This window comes from Fulmarus glacialis, unplaced genomic scaffold (genome assembly GCF_000690835.1).
Source record: "Fulmarus glacialis isolate BGI_N327 unplaced genomic scaffold, ASM69083v1 scaffold12273, whole genome shotgun sequence".
Classification (NCBI taxonomy): domain Eukaryota; kingdom Metazoa; phylum Chordata; class Aves; order Procellariiformes; family Procellariidae; genus Fulmarus; species Fulmarus glacialis.
The window spans coordinates 76,356-100,388 of NW_009202374.1; the positions used below are offsets into that span (position 1 = coordinate 76,356).

Genomic DNA, 24,033 nt, shown 5'->3' on the forward strand with positions numbered 1-24,033 from the left:
TTTCAACTGTAGATTTGAATATCTTTCGTAAAGGTCAGTATCCCATGTTTTATCCTGCTCTTCCAGAATTTTTGTGTTAAATGATGTAATCTTATGATGATGAATGATGTGATATGAATGATACGAATGGGCTGAATGACATGAAGCGCATTTCTAGCCTTTAGAAACAGGTGTGTAGCCCTTCACAAAGCCGTCTGTGGTCGCAATGGTTCAAATATGTAAGAAAGAGGAAAAAGAGAAGATTATTAAAGGAAATCATCAAAACAGCAAAGCACAGAATATCGGTAAGGGATGTGTATTGCACTGTGGCATTCAGTCTTTGCTAAAAATATTTGAAGACCTAGACACATTTATGGTGCTACTTGTCTTTAGAAAACAGCAGTGAAGAACTAATCATCTTTTTTTTGCTAATAAGCTCATATAGCTGAGTTCAGTACTGCTGTTACCAGTCTTTCAGAATGACCAAAGTAAGGTTAGCGTATAGTGGTCCAAATCTGCAGAAGCCGAAAGTGTTTCATGAAGGTCAGTGGGACTTGGTGTATACCCAGAGCTTTGAGATCAACCCTGATCTGGTGATCATTGCCACCGACCTTTATTTCTCTCCTTGTGATAGATACGCATGCTGCAGTTTTTAAGTAATATTAAAGTTGTTCCTTATAGTCACCTCAATGTTGGTATTCCAGATGTGCTGGTACTTTTTTTTTACTGTTTTTTCCTTTAGCAGCTGGGTGTATTTCGGGTCCTAGCAAATCTGGTGGAGCCACTTTTACTTAAAGAATTCGGTGTTTTTGGGGGTTTTTTTCTGCCTGTCTTTTTGTTCCTGTTCTTATTCTTTCAGATTTAAACTTGAGAAATGCAGCAAGAGGTAGAGATTGGGAAGCTGATACTTATTGTTACAGAGAGCAGTTGTTCTAGTCTTGTTAACCATTCTTGGGCTGAGAATTTCATTTTTTTCAGGTTCCTGAGGCAAGTGGGCATTACAGTGTTATTTTTAAAGTCAAATTTTAAACTGGTTAGAGTCGATGCTAATGTTAGAGGGGATTTTAAAGGAGAATTGTTTGAGTTGTGCTAGGTACAGGAGGGGAGGCTGAAATGAGGAAGGGAACAGGGCTTTTAGAAGAGGCCATGTACAGAACGGATGCGATCATACAGGTGCTCAGGTAGTATTAATCCTGTTTGTCATTCATTTTGTAGGCTAAGTGTAATAATGTTGGTGGTTGTTACTGTTTTAAAATGACAAAGTAACACCCTGAAAGACCCTTGTTTGCCTGACTTCTCTTCTCTCATTTTGCTAAGTTTATAAGCGAGTACTCCTACACTAAAGCTGAGATTGTCAGCCTCAGGAAGAGTAGCCTTTCTGAAAATACTGTTTTAATTTGGCACTTAATAGCAGAAGTGTTTATTTTTCCTCTGAGGTGGAAATCTCAAAAAAACTTCAGAGCTTTGTTTCAGGGCAAGGCGGGGGATAAAACCCGGAGTTTGCCCGCAGTTTCTGTCTCGGCAGCAGGCGAAGGGGCATGCCTGTTGCAGGGAGAGGCAGCCTGTCGCCCGCATGGGTGAGCGGGACCTGGGACCTGGGTGTCTCACAAACACCCCTGTCCACCAGCGAAGCAACCGCAAAGCTGAGGACCTTCTTAACGCGGACTGCCGAGAGCCAGGACCCTGAAAACGGAGAGACCTTCGGTTCTTTAGCAGTTCGTTCGAAGTGAAAGCCCCTGGAGACCGCGCTGGGGAGCTGAGAGCAGGGGTTCACCTCTTCCTGCAACAGATTGAGTCCTGTTCAATCAGCGCTTTCCAAGAGAAGGGCGTTCAGTCAGAAGAGCTTTCTCCAGACCCTAAATTATATCTGCTGGTTGTTTATTTTAAAATAATAGGTTTTTCATGAGGGCCCAGTATCTCAAAACCCACTCTTACTCAATTCTTACACCTGCCTATTTGAAAGGAAAACTTTGCTGCTTCTTTAAAAGGAAACATTACCTTTTCTTTTCTTGCCATGGAAAAATGGCACTATAAGAGCTTCAAGTTGTGACTGATGAGTGCTAAGTTTGTTTGTGAACACAGTCCTCTCAAGTATATAGATAAAATCTATGGGCCCGAGCTTCAGAAGGTGTGTTGTACGCTCTCAGAAGCAGACAGTAAATAACAACAGACTCTGGATGCCTGGTGCCAAGTGACAGGAACAGGGATGATAAATAGCCACTTTCTCTTCTTGTTTCTTTAGAAATTAGTTCTCAAGACTGTTATGATATTCCACGAACGTTTCCGAATGACAGATCTAATTCATTGGAAGGCTTCCATAACCACTTTGTAAGTATGACTTGATCTGATGAGAGGCGACAGTGACAGTGCTTGAACGCTCTTTGTTCCCATGTGAAAAAGCAAGCTGTATGCTGTTTGTGATTTTTCAGTTTCAGTAGAATATATTAATCTGAGTAGATTAGGTTAAAAAACTCATATGATTCACAGCTGATTGCATAACTTATTTTGTTAAAGGAAATATATGTTAATTCTAGAAAAACAGAAGCATGTTGACAGTGGGAAGTGTTTCAAGTGAAGAACTAGATGAAAATTATGTCCCAATGAATCCCAACTCTCCTCCACGACAGCATTCCAGCAGCTTCACTGAACCCATCCAGGAAACAAACTATGTACCAATGACACCAGGCACGTTTGATTTTCCGTTATTTGGAAAGCAAGTCCCTCCTCCTGCTCACATGGGTTTCAGGTCCAGTCCAAAGACCCCTCCCAGACGGTCAGTACCTGTTGCAGAATGTGAGCCACCGCCAGTGGATCGGAACCTCAAACCAGACAGAAAAGGTGAGGAAAATGTCCGATAGAAGTTGATTTTTATCATCTAAGAAAATAACATAGCTCTCCCAACTTCTGATTAGTGGAAAATAATCATATTTTTAGAAATTCTAACAAAATAATTTTTATCCTATGAGATAGCCATAACATAAAGGAATCCTAGGATTATTTTTAACCATATTAAAACATCACAATAACAATGCCAAATACAAGCATATGTTTACATTTCATTGCTGTAGTTACTAATGAAAAAATGACACAGAATTGCTAACACTCAGAAGTAGTGTGAGTTTTAGTCCTTATACGTAGAAGACAGCTAGCTGACTTGTGATGGAGAGACAGCACACAAGGCATTGGATAGAATACAAATTTATAGCCGTAACAAGGCTTGGTACAGGATCAGTACACGTTTTCACTGTGTGAAGTAAAAGTTAAAAACAACTTATTTGACTATTTTAGGTATCTGCTTTTGATGTAAACATTGTTAGAAGAAATTAGTTTTTACAAGAATGAGTGGTATATTGTGCTGCTTTTTAGTCCTACTCAAAGTATGCAATGGTCTTACAAAATCTTACATAGAATAATTCTTATAAATGTGATCAAATGAAGGAAGAATTAGATTGAAGAAATAGTGTTTACTACTAAGTAGGTAATGTTAAGTCCTCATTTCAGTCCGTAAAAGCAAGGAAAATCACTTGATGTTGGAGCTGCTTAATGCTTAAGTGTTAGCGGCCACATGGGGCAGTCATGGGAAGATGTTTAACATGTGGGCTGTGAGGTTACCATATATATTTTCCTTGGGATCCAAATGGGAGGAGGGAACTGCTAATTCAAGCCAGCTCTTAAGATAGGTTTGTTTTATCACAGGAGCTGGGTGCCATGCTTATATTGAAATTTATATAAACTGTAATAGGTGAAAATTTCCTTGCCTCTATAGAGCGTGGTAGATTGAACAAAGTCATAAAGCAAAAGGAAAACTAGCTTTATGTGGAAATATTTTAAACTGCTGAATATGTGGAAGATGACTGTTACGAGTCTGAGGAAGCTGCAACAGCTTCAAAGACAAAATTGAAAAAAAACCCCACATTTTGGAGGGCCCCTTCAAAGCTATCCTAATAAATGAATTTCTTGAATCTGGTGTGTACTGGGTTTACTTTTCCTTAAAATAAGGATTATTTGGGTGACCCGCGTTCTTAAGAAACAAAGAAGATTCTGTTGTGATGTGTCTATAAGAGATACTTGTATAGAGAATCACTAATAAATAGCTTAGACTTTCCAGTTAATCTAAAATGTTTTATCAGCCAGCCTATCAGAAATACAGGTTAATGCTTAAGGAACTTATTTCCCTACTAGGCAGTTTTTCAGACAAGATAACTAACTTTCTCATAGAAGTGGGAACTAAAGAACGTTAGGTCAAATGTCTGCACTATTTTTTATTTGAGTAAGTCCTATTTTTAAAATTATGTGCTTGAAAAATTAGCATTTACATTGAGAATGGCTGACTTCATTTTGAGAAAACTCGATGGCAAATATTCAGATGATCCAAAATATTCACTAACTAAACCTTTAAATCAGTATTTTTACCACTAAGTGAAAACAGCCTGTAATTAAGTGAAGTAGATAATATCGTTACTATATAGACGATCTCAGTGTGAAATGGGAAGCACCACGTCTCATTCTGGCTGCCCATCTTCAGAAAATGAAGCATGGCCTTTTTCAAGACCTTGGCTCTCTGCTTGTGTCTAATTGTTTCAGCGTTACCAGACAGTAGTTTTGTTTAGTTCTGAAGAAATACTGGACAGTAACAGATTGATGAAAGCCGATACTGGAAAATATTCTCAAAATAAACACTGAACTGCTTTAAAATATTTTCCCTGACTGGCCACTTTGTGTATTTTACTAATAAAATGTTTGACCTTCAAAAGTAGTAAATTTCTGTGTTGAAAAGCTTCTCGCTTTCGCTGTTGGCAGTGCAAAGCAGTCGCAGAGATGTCTGCTGGGGCAGCATCTCTGCTCTTGCATCTCTCTTCTTGAAACTGAATTAAGTGTTTCGCATGCTAAAAGTGGTGTGTAAGGCTCCTGCTTTGCTCCCGTCCTCAAGTGCTTTACAGGTAGAAAGACCTAGCTAACACCAGGGAAAAGATTTTTAGATGTGCTAACATACCTCTTAATGAATGTAGAGTGACTGGTTGTATTTTTTGTCTGTAGACTTTTAGAAGCTGTTATCACTGTAAAATAATATGATTATTTAATATAATTTAGAAGATAAAGTAATTTTAAAGTAAAACTGTCCCCAAAAGTAAATATTGTATAGTAAATGCTTAGGGGCTGAAAAAGACTTTGTGAAGATCTTGAGCTACCAAGAATGGTAATGATTCCGATTGATCACTGAGGGTTTTATCTTAGTAACACACACACACTGGCTCACTCAAATTTTATCAAGCGTACTACTGCGAGGCTTCCATTGTTGTGAAGAGCAGATATGGTGACACATCAGGATGGTAATATATTCCCTTTTCAGTAGCTGAGTTCTCCATGCAAGTAACTCCTTCCAGAAATGCCTTTGGGAAAATAAAACTGCAGTTCCTTTGGAATTAAAATAGGATAAAACTCTTTTAGTGGACTGTTTAGACGCAACTAAAACGAGTGTGTGCTTTATATTCTACTGTGTTGCTTTTCCAGCTTTCAAGTTCTTGTAGTGACTTCTATTACCAGGTTGTTTCTGCTTGTATAAAGGTACTACAATGGTCTTCTGCTGCAAATTAGTGCATAGAAAGTATCAAGTTGGCCAGTACGTTCAAGAAAACTTAGGCAGACATAGAAAGGGAGGAAGTGGTACATAAAATAGTTACCTTTTGGGTATTGCTCCTCTAAATGTTTGGGTTTTTTAATATGCCATTGGTTCAAGAATTTCTGTTGAAGACCACTGCTGCTTCTCTAAAAGATGGCATTGCTGCAGAGATCAGTGTTGGTGATAAGGCCTCCAGGTATATGAGGGCCCATCTCACGTTCTGTCTGGAGAAGCTGCTTTTTTTATTGGTTACAGATTGCTGCAAAAATAGTGTTTGCACTGCCTCCCAGTAACAATTCCTTTTTGGTAGCTATCCTTACTGAGAAGTATCACCATCACCTTTCACGTGAGCGTTAGCTCTAGCTCAGTAACGTTTCTGTGTGGGCCAGGGAAGTTTGTTACATTTCGTGCTAAAAAAGCACTTGACAAAGAAATAATGCAGTGAAACTAGCACATAAAGAAAGAATGCACTGCTCTTCGTTGTCAAATGTGTATGCTTAGCATCTCCTCTATTTCTTCTTTGGTTTAAGGGCTTACTGCTTACAGGGAGTATAGTTTGACAAGGGTAGAAGATGGAGGGCTCGGTGATGGCGGTGGCCATTCTGTTGCATATAGCCTGCTCTCCCCTCTGCTGTTTCTGTTGTGTAAACCTGAGATGAAACACATACTCAGATACTTCTGGTTCTGCTCTCTTTGAAGAAAAATGTGTCATGCAGCAATGAACTGGCAATCTGTCTATCAGCAGCAGTGGCTGTAATGAGTATGTCTTCGCAGGTCTGATATAAACGCCTGACATTCTGGATAATTTATTAAATTGTTAAAATTCTCCAAATTTTTAAGAATAGGTACAGTTATATAGAAGTTGCGAGTGTGACATAGGACTGAGTTATGAAAAATCAATAACCATGGGTAAACTAAATGTAGGTAATAAATAGGTCTAAACTTCACTGAAGTACGTGCACGTTCTTCTGAGGAGGGTACTTGCGCACCCCTGCTGTGAGAGCCTGAGGCTTTTCAGTCTTCCCACCTTCCTGGGCCAGGAGCCGTGGTGAGCTACGAGATACCCTGTGTCTTTTTCCAGCGGTTTCTAGAAGAGCTTTGTTTTACAAAATGGGTTAAAAAATAATAACAAATTTTAAAAAAATAAATATATATAGCCTTGAAATTACACTACATTTTCATGTAGTTTCATTTTTCTAGCTCACAGCTGCTTTTGTAAATGCGGGGAGCTTCCAGTACTTTCTGGAAGTCTTGAAAGTCATTTCAAAACATGGTGTTGGCTTCCTGCCCCAATAACTTGAGTCAAAGTGCTTTACTATTTCTTTAGAGAAGCATACCAAAAGGTAAGTGGTATATTGCTTGGGACAAAATGGAGAGCGTTTGGCCAGGTGCTTTTCTGCATTCACCTGTAATTGAATGACAAAAATAATCTCTTTTTTAATTTGTTTTTTCAGGGTGCTATTTCTTTTATAATAAAGAACCATTGCCTATATTGATTTTGTATTTCTGCTTTTTGGCTGCTTTAGCTTGCCACGGTTGCATGTAGTCGTGACGCTAAATTGGAAGCATTGTGGCTAGCAAAAGGCTTCAAGCAGAAGAGATATTGCATCCATCCATGCAGTTGGGTCTTATTCTCTGAATTGTTCAAAGACTGTGACTGGTTCTGCCACAGAGCGATTATGTGACATTTGTTTTGACAGTCACACGTTCCTTCCTCAAAATACCATTTATCCAAGAAGGAGCAGTAGAATTGAAGGTGCCCAAAAGCAGTGAGGTGAAGACTCCCTAGACAGCTAAGGCAGCAAAGAGGAGCCAGGTTCTCTTCTGTTCCACCTCGTGCTTTCCCTGGGGCTCTTCAAAATATCTGAAAAGGGTTGTGATGCGAGGCAGTGGATCCTGTCTGTGATCTCTCCGTCCTGCTGACAGCTTGCAGGACTGCAGTGAACACTGCGCTGCTCCACGGGGAACCGCTGTGTGTAGCAAGGCAGGTCCCGGGTGGCTGTGCTGGCAGTCCACAAGAAGGTTTTCACGCCTGACAGAGGTCTGTGAGTCTAGACGATCTTAATCTTCAGTACAAACGTGACGTAAGTCAGAGATCAAGGAAAGTGCATGGTCGAAAATAAAAGGGGTAGGGTGTGAATTGGTTTTTATAGGTCAGGAGGCAGCATTTGAGAGATGGGGGTGTCTGTGAGCCTCTGGGCATGATAACGACCCCTCCGGCCCCACGATTTATTTCCAGGGGTAGGGGGGTGGGGCTTGTGATCTTAAAGCAAGACTTTAAGACCAAACTACTACAAAATAAGATTTTTTTTTTTTTTTTTTAATACTTGTTTAGGAGCTGTCCAGAAGGACTCCTTATAGCTATGTAACATTCAGTGTGTGTCTGTGTACATCTCATCTGTAAAGTTCAAAGCTCTTAAGAAATCTGTGCTTGCCATTTCGACTGACAAAACGTAGTTTTTCAATATCTGAATCAAACAGTTAAGTCAATGATGGAATTAGTGATGGCAGAATTTAGTTCTTCAAAGTCTTGGTTTGATGCCCTACTTACTGTAACTTGGTAACTTCTCTTTTCTGAGGGGCAGCATGTCTCTGTACCAAAGTGGGTTTTTTAAGGTTCTGAAGATAAATACATGAACCGTGGGCATACGGCTGAATTAACAATTCATGACCATGATGGAATGAAAATCAAAAGTTAAGTCTCATTCATTTGAATATAGTGTAACACTGCCATTTTTGTGATGTTTTTGATCCATAGCATTTAAAAACACTTTATGAGAGAGTTCAGTTCAGCACAGATCCTAGCTCGGGGTCATGGGGAGCTGTGATAGAACGATGCACTCAGGATCACTAAGCGGATTGCTGACAGAGGCAATAAAGAACTTGGGATTCCCAGCCTACAACACAGTACTGGCCTTTGCTCCGTTTGTTTTGAATAGCAATTGTATTTGCCCAAATATCGTTAGAGTTTAATTGCAATCAAGATTATTTTAAACAAGATTTTTCAGTCCTAGTTTTGGGTTGGATTGCACAGATTATTTTGCAGATGGCAAAAATAATCAATAGCTAGTATATCGCATTTTCACCTTTATTTTTTTTACAAAAGGCTTATCTTTCAACAAAAATATATCAGCATTTAGTCTGAGATCCTTCCTGCAACTTGAGTCCATACGATAGTCTTTAGAAGAGACTGCTGCTTGGCCCTGGTGATTTTCAGCCCAGCAAGCGGTAAGCTAGGATTTAGAGACAGTGAGTGATTCACACGTTTCTTTTCATGCCAACAAACTACCAGTTGCATCTTGAAAACAAGAAAACAAACAAACAAAAGAAACCAAGGGAGAGGAAAAAAATTCTCATGGAGTTGGGACTTGTGATTGTTTTAAAAATGTTCAAAAAATTTATCTGGTTGTTTTTCTTACAGATTTTTCTCATTTAAGATGTTACAAGGCATAATTTGTGTGGTTAAACCACAAATATGTGGATTGCTTATAAAAATGTGGCTGTATCTTTGGCATGACTACTCATAAGTGTCTCCTAAACAGATTAACTTCTTCAAAAATTCCAATTTTCTTTATTTAAGAGCATAGGCCCACTTTGAAGAGGTAATTGTGTACAGAACTTTCATGTGGCAGGAGGCATCTGCCACATCCTGGCCCCCATAGGACCCACGGTGATGCCTCTGGATGACGGGCATAATCGCCCGTTGTTGTAGTGTAGTATGATGCTGTAAAAATCCCAAGCAGAGTAGGTAGTTGTTAAGGAAATTAATCATTAAGTTAGTTATAAATAGCCTAGTGAACAGTTTCCTTGTTAAATATTTACGTGTTTGAGTGTCTGAGTGGGACAGTGTGAACACACTGCACGTCCTGATACAGCAGGAGCACCACACCATCCCGAAATAAAACTTCAGAGAAACAGTTCAAGTGTTTGTGACAACAAGAGCTGACATTTCTTTAAAAATAATAATAATTAGAAGTTGGCAACACTGCAGTGTTCTACGCTATCATGATTGTCTTGCATAAATAAAGGATCACTCGTTTTCTCAGGCTTTAGGACAAGTAGGCATTGAAAAATCGTGAATGGTGATTTTAATCAAAAACTGAACTGAAGATCTGTTGAAAAAGAAACTAATTTTCATGATGACTTTTCTGAGCAGAAATACTGTTCATTTTACTTTTAAGAAATCCATGCATTTAATCCTTCCATTTAGTCTTGGAAGCTACACCTCCTGTTCATTCCAATTAGGAATTTTAAAAAAGAAGATTTTGGGGGATGTTGTGGTGCTTCCTCAGAGTTCCTAAAGCAGGTTGAATACAAATTTATTGATTTTTTTTTTTTTTCTTCTTCTTCTTTTCTTCACTTTTTCCCCACAACTCCAAAGACTTCCATTTAGCTGAAAGTTATTCTTCCTCCATGGCTGTACTAAATTACTTCTACAAGGCTAGTTTTCACTTAATAGCTTTAAATGAAATTTATGTCGCTCCTTGCTATGATACATCAGTCCTTAACTTGCAGCTGTGATTTGTCTTACAAAACTTTGAAACAACAAATAATTTCAAGTAAAGATTTCGTTTGGATGGCTGCATCACAGCTGCAAAGGAAGCTATGGTTTACTGGACATAATGGTTTTAAAGAAATTAAACATATGAGTTTTCTGAAGACAAACTGCAAGACTTGCTCTGATGCTAGCGGAAGAGATGGTATTGTTGAAGTCCAAAGATGCTAGGGAGAGCAGGAATAAGAGAACATGGGTAATAACGCTCTATTTTTTTTTCTTCCCTCCATACAACTTTTCTTTTCTTCCCTGTGTGCTTAATGCCTTTTTAAGGAAACATAGTTTTTGATATACATATTGTCATGCTATTCCATTGGCTTTTTTATAGAGTTAATGTTAGGCTTGATTTTTCCAGTGAACAAGATGGACTCTGTCAGTTTTTTGTGTTTTGTTTAAAAAAAAAAAAAAAAGGGGGGGGGAGAGTGATTTCAAGTAGTATGTGTTGGACTTCATGAATCTTAGTGCAGCTTTGAACTACTAATCAATAAACACTCCAGAATACTGTACTTTGGTCTTAAAACATTGTCTTTGTTATTGAATGTTTTTAGTTCATCATGCTTTGGGTGCTTTTTAAATACAGACATGTAGGGTTACTCACAAATTAGAGCAGTCAAATAGTATTTGGATGATTAATAGCTTTGGTATTCTCTGAATAGTTTTTATGGAATTTGGGAAATATTTTATGAATACCAGTGAACCTTAGTTGTCATATGCAGTTGGACTTCTCTATAATCAGGTATTTTTTCCAATTCATTCTTAATTTCTGGAGCATTCAAAGTACCAGTGCTCTGAGAGAAGTTATTCTGAGAAGATAAAGATGTCTAAGAAAACTGGAGAGCCTCTCTTTAGATGACTGCTTTTTATATTTCATAATAGTGAAAGAATAAATTGATTTCAGTTTGGTTTTACTGTCCTGAAGAGACTGTAGTTATCACCATCCATGTGGTATTACTGACCAGAACTAAGCACATTTTTGATATTCCTATTTGTTCCTGGATACTGGTATGGAAATGGATATGAATGTTGTATAATTAAATACATGTTTCTAATTAGAAGTACCTTGGCAGGAGATAGTCTTAATAAAAACAGAGATGAAAAAGCAAATTCAGGATATTTGTAGAGCTCTTGCTGAAGACCATGGACTCAGGAATCCGAGTTCACTGGGGTGAGGAAGAGAAGGAAAGGGGGAGGTTATTTTGCAGAACTGAACACCGAATAATAGACCCTGTGGGAGTAAGACTGTGAGCTTCAGCCTTGTTTTGTAAGGAAAAATCTACAGTGGTTCCGAGTACTGGAATTCTTGGACCTCAGTGCAAATTTCAGTTTCCTCTAATTACAGAGAAAAGGGGGAAAGATGCATATTTTTGTAATGGACATGGGAAACTGCTGTTAGTTATGTCTCTCTGAAAGTACTTTTGTTGGATGCAGGGCACTTAATGTGGCTGGTTTTGCCTCTTGCTCTCCCCCTCCTATTCCAAGTAAAGTACTGCTGTAGCATTCCTGTGTCTGATCTCCTTGTCTTGTGAGGATTAGTCCTGTTGGCCAGGAAACAGCATCAACAGATCACGCATTTCTTAAATTTTATGTCACATTAGTAGATTTACTTTAAAATTTTAAGCCCTAAATAACTGGTACTTAAATAGAGCGTTGGCCTCTTTCGTGAGGATGTTTGCAATTCCCTGACGTAAAATCCCTTGCCAGCAAGCCATGGAGCAAGCAGGCAGTCAGAAAAGCAGCGTTCTTAACAGAAATCTTGTTTAGTACTAGTGCTTCAAGGCGATAGCCTGAAAACAAATGAGGGTCTTCATTGAGTGGCTTATGTCCACAAAACCAAAAATGGTAGGACCCACCTACTCTGATGCAGGAATTTGCTGCAGTGGGACCCCTTCCCCCCCCCCTTCCCTCCCCCCATTATATTCCAAATGTTTTATGGAAAACAAGGAGAGAGAATACATTAGCCGATGGGAAGAACCAAAAGGTTTTTCAGTTTAAACCATTATTTGAAACAAAACCAAACATGTGAAATGGACTCTTCTCCTGATGACTTCTCAGACAAAGGCAGCATTGACACACACCGAAATGCCAGGAGCAGAATTCATGCCGTCTGAGTGCACTCTAACGCTAGATCCATAATCACTTGTTCTGCTTGGCAGTTTTTACAAGCAGCCAATTGTTAGAAAAATAGACTTCATTAGTGATTTTTCAGCTCAGAGTGCCCTTGCACAGTATTCGTCTGCTAGAACGTGCAGAAGCTGAGCTTCTCTCTCCTGGCTGGAGCACTTTGCATTTCACAGGTGGTGACTTGACTGAACAGTGAAAACGTCTAATTTTCACTTCTTGTTTGGTTGGTTTCACTTGCCATAATTTATTTGGGTTTTTTTTCCCCTGTAGGTTTGCATCCAGTGGTGTTGCAGCACAATTTATTTCCTTTTCAGTTAAAAAAAAAAACCAAGTCATATATATATAAAAAACCTGTTTGTTTTTTTTACCTAGATTTATCTTTCCCAGAATAGGCGTGTAAGTTAAAAATGTTGTTTTATGTGAGTGCCTAAACATTAGATGAGGTAAAGTTGGGCCTGTGGGCCTAAACCATGGGAAATGCGTTCCTCAGTATTGCTGGTGTTGGAATGCTGTATGGAGCCAGGCTCTCCATAGAGAGAGACCTACTGTCCTTCCACCTTCACTAAGCTGATTTGAAGAACGGCCCTATGACACTTATCTTTAGTGATTATTTCTGAATAGAATAGATGTTGGAGACCAGTCTGTTGTACGGCTGTGAGGCACTTTCTCCTCCGTGTTATATCCAGCTAGGATACGCTCTCGGAGAAGATTGGTGAGGTTACTTGGGAGCAGCACCGGGAATTTCAGTCGCAGTACTTAAGATATAAAGTTCTAAAAAAATAGGTATTTCTGTTCATGGATCTGGCTTAAGATAGTGATAGAACTGCCCATTTTTAAATAAAGAATGGCACTTTTAAAATTTCTGGTGGATTTATTAAAAATATGTCTTTTGAGGGAGTAAGGGATATTATTAAGGGCTTTCTGTGCCCTAGCTTGTGTTACTTTGTTTTCTTAAATGGGAAAAAATGGGGTGAAGGAATTCTGCACTAAGATACAAGTAAGTAACCTCAGTTTTGTGATTGTGATCTCCCCTTCCCTTTTTCTTTGCGTGGTGTCAGGTCTTTTCTGTTGCACAGTATAAGCTCCTCGACAGAGATTAGGCCTTTTGTTTTTTGTTTTGTAGGAAGGGGAAAAAAAAAAACACCTGCACAAACATTTTAATTCTCTGTGACATATTAAACTAGAGGAATTGCATTATCCTGGCTGGTTAGTAGCAGCAAGCTGTTTTGCCACCAAATTTATTTAGGTTGAACAGTCTTTCAAGCAAGAGATGAAAGCTCAGTGAGTTTATTTTATGCTGGAACATTTTGTATGTTCTTGTCTGATGCAGAAGAGAAATATTATAGGGACCTGTACTTATTTATATAGCTCTTCTGAAGGTCTCAGAATGGTTTATAAGTGCTAAATTAAGTATGAGGCAGGCAATTACATAATATCCACATTTTACAAATGGGGATAATCATAGTTCAGGAAGGTTAGCTGCACGAGACCACGTTTAGCATTAACAAAAGTAGAAATAATGAGTCATAGCCCTGAGTTCCTTGTGCTTATCTTCTGTATTATGGGTTTCAGGCACTTCAGCTATGTTTGGCTATAAGAGCAGAGAGGTTATAAAGTACACACCGGTTAAATAATTTCATTAACCCTGTTACCTCTGCTAGATTTCTCCAGATTTCTCACATATCTGTGCTTGTATGTCAATGCATTGATTGGCATTTTAAATTGAGTTGTATTGGGCCAAATTTCTTCTAAATCTGATTATAAAACTGTGGAACACAAAGTTAATATGATTAGGTAATGATATTCAGCACCAAATTGTTCTTAACAAAAGGTGTTTGAATTTGAACTTCTACATTTGTTCAATCGATTTTAAGATCTTGGTCTTTTTATATAGACAAGCTTTTATCATAAAGTTGGAGGCAAGATACTTAAGAATATCAGATCTGCTCAGAACGAACTATGCCAGTATGTTGGGTCATGCTTTTGACTTAGCTCCAGTCAACAGCGTACTTTACAGAATTGCTTTGTGTACCACTTCACAATCTGGGTCTTTGGTCAGCATTGCCCAACTGCTTGGTCTTTTCATCGGCACTTCGAGCCATTTAAGGGAGCATCTGATTTTGAAATTGGAAAAGAACTATCTGTGTGAAAATCATTTTTAAGGAAGTTGCTATGCAGCACTACTAGTAAATAAATAAATTTTGTCTTACCTGCATGGTCTCTCAGAAGCACTGCGTAGAAGTTACGATACAGTACAAAACCTTTCTGTTTACCTTTCTTGTTGTTACTTGATTATTCCCAATACTTCAGTGATAACAGTAATAGAGCACTTCATATGCAAAACCCTTGGGGTAGAGATTTGCAAACTTCTGGTGTTTCTTGCCAAGTTTATTTTTTACAAAGCATTCTCACTCATTGCTGGTAGTACCAGCCCACATCTGAGTCCGTGCCAGTCCTTTTCCATCGTGTGCTGTAGGGCAACTTTCTAACATAATCAGACTTAAAACTTTTCATTTGGTTTATTGTAAAGATTTACCTTTCATATGGCTTCTTGGTGTACCACTTGAAGGCACTCGCCTTTTCTAATACTAACACTTTGTCAGATAGACTTTCATGAAGGGTTAGGGTTATTATGCATTATTGGTCATATTTATTTAAAATAGACTATGTGACCTGAAACAGCCACAGAGATTGGTCGAGTTGGCTAAGAACTTCCTTGTTGGGAGAGGGGTTATATTGCTGCCTGTAGGGAGCTTATTGACTCTAATGTTTTCGTAGTTTGTACTCTTCACCTTGTTACCAGATTCATCTAAAGTGTTATGTTGTGTGATAGCATTACATAGGGGAATGGTATGCTAATAACATGATAGCATAATCATGTATGATAACATAACATATTGGGGAATGATTAGTGCATCTACTGCACTTGTATATAGGTGTATACAATTCAAAAAAGGTTTAGAGAATGTAATTTTATGACAGGGTCATTTGTGGTGGAGGTTGACTTGTGCAGTGGTGGGGGGACAGCATGCAGGCTGGGGGCTCGGAAAGAAAGTCCCCGTGTCTGCAAGGTCAGAGAGGTGTTTTTGGTACAGACAGATATAGACCTCTGGGGAACAAGTTTAACAAATGCAGTGCGGAAAAAGATTCTTGGGGCTTCTCAAGTGGGAGATGCGCAGTGGATAGGAGACCTCCCAAGAGTATCACTACTTCCAAAGTAATATTGTGAATAAAGAGGATTTAATTTCTTTGAGGGTACCTCAACTTGCATCTGAAACATGACTATTCTCCTGTCATGCTAGATATTCCTCAAGTATGGATTTTTTTTATGTAATGCAACTTGAAATCAGTTAACCAGTTAATGATCAGTTACAATATTTGTTGATGCACTTTTTAGCCTTTTTGTACACCTTTTATGCTTGCCTCTGATAAAATACTTGCATGCAGTGTTTTCTTCGTTTCTGGTTTGGTGCTTAAGCCCTTAGTGTGAGACCTAGCTAGACTGTAAAACTCTCCTTCAGCAGCTTGCTTATGCTTGTGGCGTTAACCTTTCTGCAGGGGGTTGTGCTGTTTATTTACAAAATTCCATTTTCCAGTTACAAATAGAATATTATTAAGAGAGTCTTCTTTTTACCAATTAGGTCAAAGTCCTAAAATTTTAAGACCTAAACCACATGGTTTAGAGCGAACTGATTCACAAACCATAGGTGACTTTACTACAAGAAGAAAGGGTATGTACTTTAGCACTGTATGTATATGGAGCTTTATAAAAATAAGTAAAACACAAATTAACAAAACTGTTATTCTAGAATAACTTTAACTCTTGTATGGTCTTTTTACTTCTATTATAATCTAAGATCATGGATGCGTTTTCCTTGCCAAGCAAAAAGTTTCCTATATAAGGAATTAAAGTCTTTCTGACTTGAACAGCGCATGGAAACATTTCCTTGACATTAACATGGGCGTTCTGATCTCTTAAGTTTTAGCTGTTAATATTTTGGATTTATTTTTGTCTGTTTATTTAGATGCAAGTATATATGACTTACCTGTAAGTTGCTTGAAATAACTTCCGTTAGGCAAACTTGAAATCAGAGTTTACTTGAGTCTCCTGCTGTTGGCTAAACACTGAAATAAAGCAAAATATTGATCTTCTGACCATTTACTAGTACAGAGATTTATTTATGCATCTCAATGAGCGTTGCAGTTAGTCTGATGGGCTTTATTTAAGGTGCTGACTTGGTATAGTCACAAGAAGTAGAGGAGATTACAAATAATGTTAAAAATCTCGCAGAAGTGTCACTGATCATTACCTTCGGTTGTTAAAGCCCATTGCAACTGGATGAAACATTATCAGTGGGCTTTGGACAAAGCCCTTACTCTCTTTCTGCTGGAGCAGTACCTTGCCCGCCGATTCTACCTGCCATGTAGTCTCAGGCCTTTACAGAGGACTTGAGCCAAGCTGATCATTTTTGTGTCACTCAAGCTTTAGTATCATCTTGCCTACGTCAAGTTCGGTTCTGCCACTCGTGTCCCTTATGATACGTCCTATCTTGAGATAGATGAGTTGTAGTTCCTCTTCCGAGTCTGCGGTGACAGCTTTTTATGAGCCAGTGGGTTAAAGTGGCAGAATTACTGGAGTAGGCTTGATACGCTTTGAGTGCGTAATTGTGACTTCTTAACAGAGAAAAGGAGAAAACTGTTTGGGATACTAAAGACTGATACTTATCCAGAAAATTTGAATCATGAGTCCTTATCTTCAGTATGCAAGAGAGCTGACTTTTCAATAAACTCAATCTGAAGAATGAGTATAATGAAAGTATAATGAGTACAGTTCTGCTTTTTCCTTGTGAGACAACGACACTGATCAAGCAACTGATTTCTGTCAGTTCCTCATGTGGTCACTTAAGACAGCCCTTGTTCCACATGAACTAGTGCTACATGCCTGACGTTTGGTCTTGGTAAATCTGCTAATAGGCAGCAAACTGATGGGGGGGATGAGGAGAGGAAGGGGTGTTACTGTAATGACATTGCATTTTATTTTCTAAAAACAGTTTCAGGGAGGATGAAGTTGAGATTCAAACTGTGACAGCAGTTTGACTGTATGTGACTTCTCCCCCCTTCCCCTCCCGAGTCCTATGATAGAATAGATGATACTTCCCCCCCCCCGCCCCCCGCCCCAACATTTAGGAGGGGTGAAGCATACAAGCTGGAGGGAGGGATAATGCGTTTCTCACTAATACTGTATTTGTAGTTCTGTTCTGAAAATGGAATTTTAAAATGGCACCTTTTTTAGAATGATGTTAGCTGTCATTAATGGCACAAACACGCCGCTACTCTGCTCGTCTGTTGATAAGCACTGAAACAAGCCAAGCACCTCTTGGAATTGAAGCTGTGTTGGCTCATCTCTCACTTTTGCAAACTTAGTCTTAGCTGCAGAGTCTGCCCACACTTTGCGCTGTGAAACCTCATCAGTAAGGGCACGTGTATGCAGCGAGGGCAGAGTTTGTATAATAATAATTGCCCGTGAGCCAAGAAAAGTAGCCAGAGTTGGCTCTGCTGGCAGTTTAAGCCAAAACAGTCCATCAACCCTACCCTGGGCTCATCAGCTCAACAAGCCATCGTGGCAAAGTAAAGACAGAACGTGATGCTGCCATTTTCAGAGTCTCTTTTCAAAACAGAATTACTATGTACAAGTATATCTTGCAAAATTCTTAAATTGTGGGGTTTTTTCTAATTTATGTTACTTTTCAGTTCCTGGAAGGGTTAAAAATACAAGTTAATATATCATGGCTTTCTGAGAACTGAACAGTGTCTTCTTTTCCTAACTAGCGTTTACTATTTAAAAAATAGTATTTTTTGGTATTTGAAAAGCTATTAAATTTAAGTTTGTTTAGGAATGTTCTGTGCCTTAAGATTGTCTGTTTCTTATATAGCAAAACCAGCTCCACTAGAAATAAAACCTCTGCCTGAATGGGAAGAATTACAAGCCCCAGTTAGATCTCCTATCACCAGAAGCTTTGCACGAGAGTAAGTTTCTTAGCTTTTCCTCTTTCGGATTAATTGTTTTTGTTGACTAGAGTGTTAATAAATGTGTGTACATCTGTATTATATTTTTAGCCTGTGTAATACAAATTGAGGTTTCCTTTGGAAGTGTGTGTGTGTGTGTATATGCACATGTGCATTGAAACAAAGTGTGTCCATATGAATTTTTATTTTGTAATATTAAAAATAAGGGACTGTGTATAACCAAAAAATGTGACACTCTAGTAAACTTGAATGAAAATTTCAGCTCTAATATGCTTATTTTTGTTGTTTACCAGGAGGTTTAAGATATTCAAGATGTATTGTTTGTAAAATAATTCCTGGTAATTAGCTCCTCCAGGTTTCCCATGTCTCCCAGACCGGATTCAGTTCATAGCACAACTTCCAGCAGTGACTCGCACGACAGTGAAGAGAATTATGTATCCATGAATCCAAATCAGTCCACTGAAGACCCAGTATGTAAAATCTACGTCTTAACTACTCTCTTCCTGTGCAGTCCGTCCTTTTAAATCATGCAAACACAAATCCTTTCACTCAACATCGCTCCCTTTATGCTTCTAGATCAAAATAATAATAAAAAAGTAGAAAAACTGTAATTTTGGTAAGATTTCAGTGGAGAAGTTAAGAGCATAATCGTATATAAAGAGAATGGTTAGTATACATATATATTGTACAAAACAGTTCAACACATGACTTTTTTTTTCCTCTTCCCTAGAAGCTGTCTCCTCTTGTCTGTAATTGCTTGTCCTGGGCTATGCACCAGTTCAGTATTACGACATCAAGGGAAATAAACTGTCTTAAGACCTCTAAGACAGGCTTAAAAACTTTTATTAAAAGGACATCTTCCAAGAAATGTGGAAGGAACAGGGGAAAAAAAGGATTGATATTTGTTGTTTACATTCTATAAAAACTGAGCTATGTGTACTTTCATTAGGTTTCTTTCAGAAAAGAGGATAGAAGGGGTCTTTGTGTATTGAATATCTCTGGTTTTTCCTCTTTTGGGGAGAATTTTCTCAGATAATAAAGTTTCAGATATTCAGCTTGCAGCGCAGTAAGTGAAGAGCTAGGTAGGAAAAGTTAACGATGCGTGCTGTGGTTTTTGGTTGGCTGGGGGGGAAGGAGGGAGAGAAAAAGAAAAACCAAGAATGGTATTTTAAAGCAAGAGAGTAGCAGTAGACCTAGGCCTAAACTAAAATGTGGTCCAGAATACCCCTGAAGCACTGGAGGAAAATCTGTATCTTTAGCTCAGCTTTTTGTGCAGTATAGTTCAATGCATTCACCACATTTTTACGGCTTGGGTTCTTAGTAGGAAATACCGCAGCATTTTTCATCTTGAAAGCATTATGAAGGACCTTCTTTGGGAGGGCCTATCTAGCACCTTTTTTGTTCTGTTCGTTTGTCTGCCTTCTTATACGGCATGTGCTAGCCCATTTCACTACGCCCTGGACTCTCCTCCTCTCGCGGTGCTGCTTGCTTCCCCATCCCCTGCCGCCCTGGATACCCTCCCCGATCTCCTCCGGTCTCCCTCCCCTCCAGCTCACCATTGCTGCCTCTGGATACCGCCTCTTGGGTCCCCCAGAGCGAGCCCCTCCTGCTGACTTCTCTGCGGCAGCTCTGACTCGGTGCGAGCTCACCAGCCCGCAGAGCGTCCCGGCTCCTGCTGTGTACCGTGTCTGACCTGCTGGCAGCCCGGGCGCGCTTCCCCGGCGAAGCGCGCTGCAGCAGTGGGCAGCCGACGGTGTAAAAACCTTAGCCCCTCTCTTGCAAGAGGCGTTGGTAAGTAATCGGTAACGGCCCGTCTTACAAGTGCAAGAAACGTCCCGTTTTACACCAAGGTTTGGAACCGCCTGTTCCCACAGTTCTGCCTGCAGCAGAATCGCAGTTCAAATTGGGGATTTCTGTTGATTCTTACAGGGGTTTAACTTCAGTGCCAAGACAGCATAATCAGTAATAAACAGCTGAGACGGCCTGTCATTAATATCTTCTGTTTGCTTGCACCGTTCATTCTTTAAGGTTGTTCTACAGATTCCTTTTCATTTTCATTTACGTATATTTAAAGTTTGTGTTTTCTAATGCGTATGTTCTGCCTGTCTAGTTTGTTTGAAATAACAGATTAATTTTTGTTTAAAGAGTAAGAGCTTTTTTATTTATGCTGGAAACATTGATACAGAACCTGATTTTTGTATGTTAAATATGCAGAAATTTGTTTAAAGAATTTGGGCGACAAAAATGAACTTCGTCTCAGTTGTTTGTGTTTGTCCTTGTTACCACTTAATGCTAAATGAGTTGGACGATACAGATACAATGGATAACTTCAATTTAAAAAGCCCCGCCCGTTACGCTTTAACCCATAAAGTATTTTATTTCCTAGAGAACCTGAACCTTTCCAGATATCTCAAGGCCTTTGTTTTAAAATGTGCCAATTACATAGGCGTTTTGGAAATTTTTATTTGTTCCAACTGCATCTTAGAAAGGAGTCCGTACTTTTTCATCTTTTTCTGTTATCAGCTTCGAAGCATCTTGTTTGGACCTGTCATACTTCTGTTTTATTTAATAAAATCAGCAATATTCTGCTTTTTCTTTCAAGTTGCTGTCAGCCTTACCCTTCTGTCTTTCCTTCTGCCTTCCTCTTCATTTTTTGCTGACTGCTGCCCTCTGTCTTCCTTTTTTTTCCTTTATCTTTTAGAGAAGAGTCCTTCTATTGTACTGTTCCTATAACACCTGTTAAGAGGGAGGGATCAGGCTGGGAGAGGACAGAGGAGGTGAGGTTGTAAAAGTCTGGGCTAATTGAAATTTAGGTATATACAATGCAACTTCAGTTCAGACAGCCCTACACAATTTTCCAAAGTTTTAAGCTTTTGGTCTTATCAATGGAATAATACTTTTTGATTTTCAGCTTAATCATGATGGCTTTTGAATGAAATATAAAAGTTTCATTTGAAGTTTTGCCACTGTTGTAAGGCTGAAATTCTTGTAAGGTATTTAACAGCAATTTAAGGAAATAAAAAAGTTTGTAATTAAGTAATGCTAAATTTGAGATGTAACAACTTCATTTAAAAAGAACAAACCACACTCCATTCTAATCTCATGATATGAAAGGGACATTAGGTGGAAGGTACAGACTGGTTTGGTGGCAACCGTAAATTTGGGGGGTTGGTTTTGGAGTTCCCCCCCCCATTAGCTTTCAACTCTGTCCCAGTTTTGACTTATAATATATCCCCTTGTTATACAATGTCAATAAAATTTGCATGGTTTAACTGATTGCAAGAGCTCTCAGTCAGTTCTTTAACCTTTAATATTTGGCAGTTTATAATAAGCGTATTTGATAATATCGACCATTAGCATGTATGTTTGTAGCTGAAGTTATTTATATTATAATTTCAGAATTTGTTCGGAAGCAACAGTCTTGATGGAGGAAGCAGCCCTATGGTAAAACCTAAAGGAGATAAACAAGTAGAATATTTAGATCTGGACCTAGATTCAGGAAAATCTACCCCACCTCGTAAGGTAAGCAAATCTTCAACTCTTGCATTTCTGCCATCAAGAGTTTAAAATTTCTTCACAAGTAGTTGCTGGGAAAGAGAGAGCCTCCAGCAAGATCATCTTAACTAGTTTGTCAAACAGTCAATCGGAGAGCCTATGTTGGACTTTTCAGAGAAACCTGTGCTTGTTCTATATCTGTTTGGGACATCTACTTACTTTTTGTTGTTAATTTATTTTAAACTATGTTTTTCACTCTCCCTTGCCTCTCCCAGAAAAAGAGCAGTGGTTCAGGCAGCAGCGTGGCAGATGAGAGAGTTGATTACGTTGTGGTTGACCAGCAGAAAACGCTAGCACTGAAGAGCACACGAGAGGCATGGACTGATGGGAGACAGTCTACAGAATCTGAAACACCTACAAAAAGCGTGAAATGAAAATACTGCTTTTTCTTCAAAGAACAGAAAGAAGTGAATTTTGAAGAATTACAGAACCACAATGGCAGTGTCATTCGACCGTACAGTACCTGGTTCACTGGTGTGTGAATAGGTTCTTGACCGAATAGGATGGAAGCCAAAGGACACTTCGGATATATCAAAGGAATTTTAAGATCTTAAATTGGCTCTGTGGTCTCTGGAAAAATTGCAACCTGTAAATAACATGTAAAATAGTATCGCTTAGCTTTCAGAAAACCTTTTGTTCTGTAGTTAACACATTTGTAGTATTACTATGTTTATGCACTTTTTCAGTTACAATGTTGGTTCAGGTATTCCCATTAGTGTACCTTAACGCCTAATTCATCTGGAGAATTTTTTTTTTTTTCCTTACACTACTATTCCTTACAATTTTAGGTTAATTAAGCTACATGTAGATATGGAAATTAATATTTGAACTTCATTTTAACAACTTAAAATTGATTTTGCGGAAATACTTTCACAATTGAATAATCTACTTGAAATGCCAAGAGATGACCGTTAGTTACATACTTGTTTATATTTAATACATGCAAGATTATTTGGAAGTCTACAGGTTACCTTCCTAACAAAAATTGCTGTGAGTTAATAATAATGAACTGTACTGGGTTTAGACCTACAATCCTGGCTTATATGTTAGTTGTTAGTGGTGGAACTTCTATTGTATTTTATTAATGACAGTGTTCTGTGTTCAATGGGTGAAGATTCTGCAGGGTGGGATCTTACACTTTTAAAGACTGAATAATGAAATATCAAGTAAGCCTGCAAACCACTGATGGCATGCAGTAATATTGTGATCTCACACTTATTAACAAGAAATAACCTTTATATTATTTACAGAAGGTAGAGTATATAAATCAGGTACGTACCAAGCACTATTGTGCTAATACACTGATCAGGTTTAGACAATGAGCTTTAGTTTTGTACTATTTAGAAGTTCTAATGTCAGTTTTCAGTTTAAGATTAATGGGACAGTTTGACATTCACTGTTTTGTAGTACTAGCAAAATACTGTGATTTTGAATTAGACATTAATTCAAATGGAAATACTATGTTTTGACACCATAGTGCCCTTCTTATGATCTCTGTTTTACTTTAATCTCCTGCTTGGCCTTATATTTAAATCCCTATGCAACTGATATTTTATATCTCTGTTTTTAAAAATTAGATAATATACTTAAATGATCCCCTTGTAAACCACTTGTTGCTCTTTCCTGGTACAGGATTTTAAGCTCTGTATACTGTGATCCTTTATTTTACTATGCCAGTTCCAAATAATAATCTGCCTTGGTTTAGAAACATTTTTCCTTATTTGGAAGAAGATAGACTTCTTTAAATACGTGAATGAGTTAGGTCTAGATAGAAAACTTACTAACACTTTTTTTTTTTACACAAACACCCTCAAGTAAGCAGTTGGTTTTATTTTCCCGCCCAATTGTTTTCTTTTGTCCAGATCATTTAAAAGTTGAGCATAGAGCTGTGTTGTTTTCTGGCATGTTGGCCTTAGTACTGTGCCTAATCTACCATTGGTTGTTTCTCTCCCCTCACAGCCACAACCTACAGTATGTAAATTATCTTATTCTTAACAAAGTTTCCTTTTAAATTAGTAATATTTTGATGCTTTGAATGTTCATTTTAAAAAAGAAACTAAACACAATGCATTTTGAGGTGAATTTTAAATAAATCAAGTTGTTCAGTTTTGATGTGTAAACTCTGTCCTGTGAAGCAGCAAACTGATGTTAATGCGTCTGTGAAGGTGCCTAAATA

General features: G+C 38.4%; 1 protein-coding gene across 1 annotated transcript in view; it reads left to right on the plus strand.

Moving 5' to 3' along the window:
- GAB1 (GRB2-associated binding protein 1) overlaps nt 1-23,561 on the plus strand; it is a 43,043-nt gene extending 19,482 nt beyond the window's left edge. The window contains 10 exon segments of the mRNA XM_009574258.1: nt 1-33; nt 2,222-2,307; nt 2,514-2,817; nt 5,717-5,750; nt 5,752-5,795; nt 15,917-16,006; nt 18,209-18,302; nt 18,649-18,772; nt 21,702-21,824; nt 22,073-23,561. The exon segment at nt 1-33 is cut by the window's left edge and continues 569 nt beyond it. Of these exon segments, the coding sequence (XP_009572553.1) occupies nt 1-33; nt 2,222-2,307; nt 2,514-2,817; nt 5,717-5,750; nt 5,752-5,795; nt 15,917-16,006; nt 18,209-18,302; nt 18,649-18,772; nt 21,702-21,824; nt 22,073-22,231 (1,091 nt within the window). The 3' untranslated portion in view covers nt 22,232-23,561.
- Nucleotides 23,562-24,033: the final 472 nt, after the last annotated feature.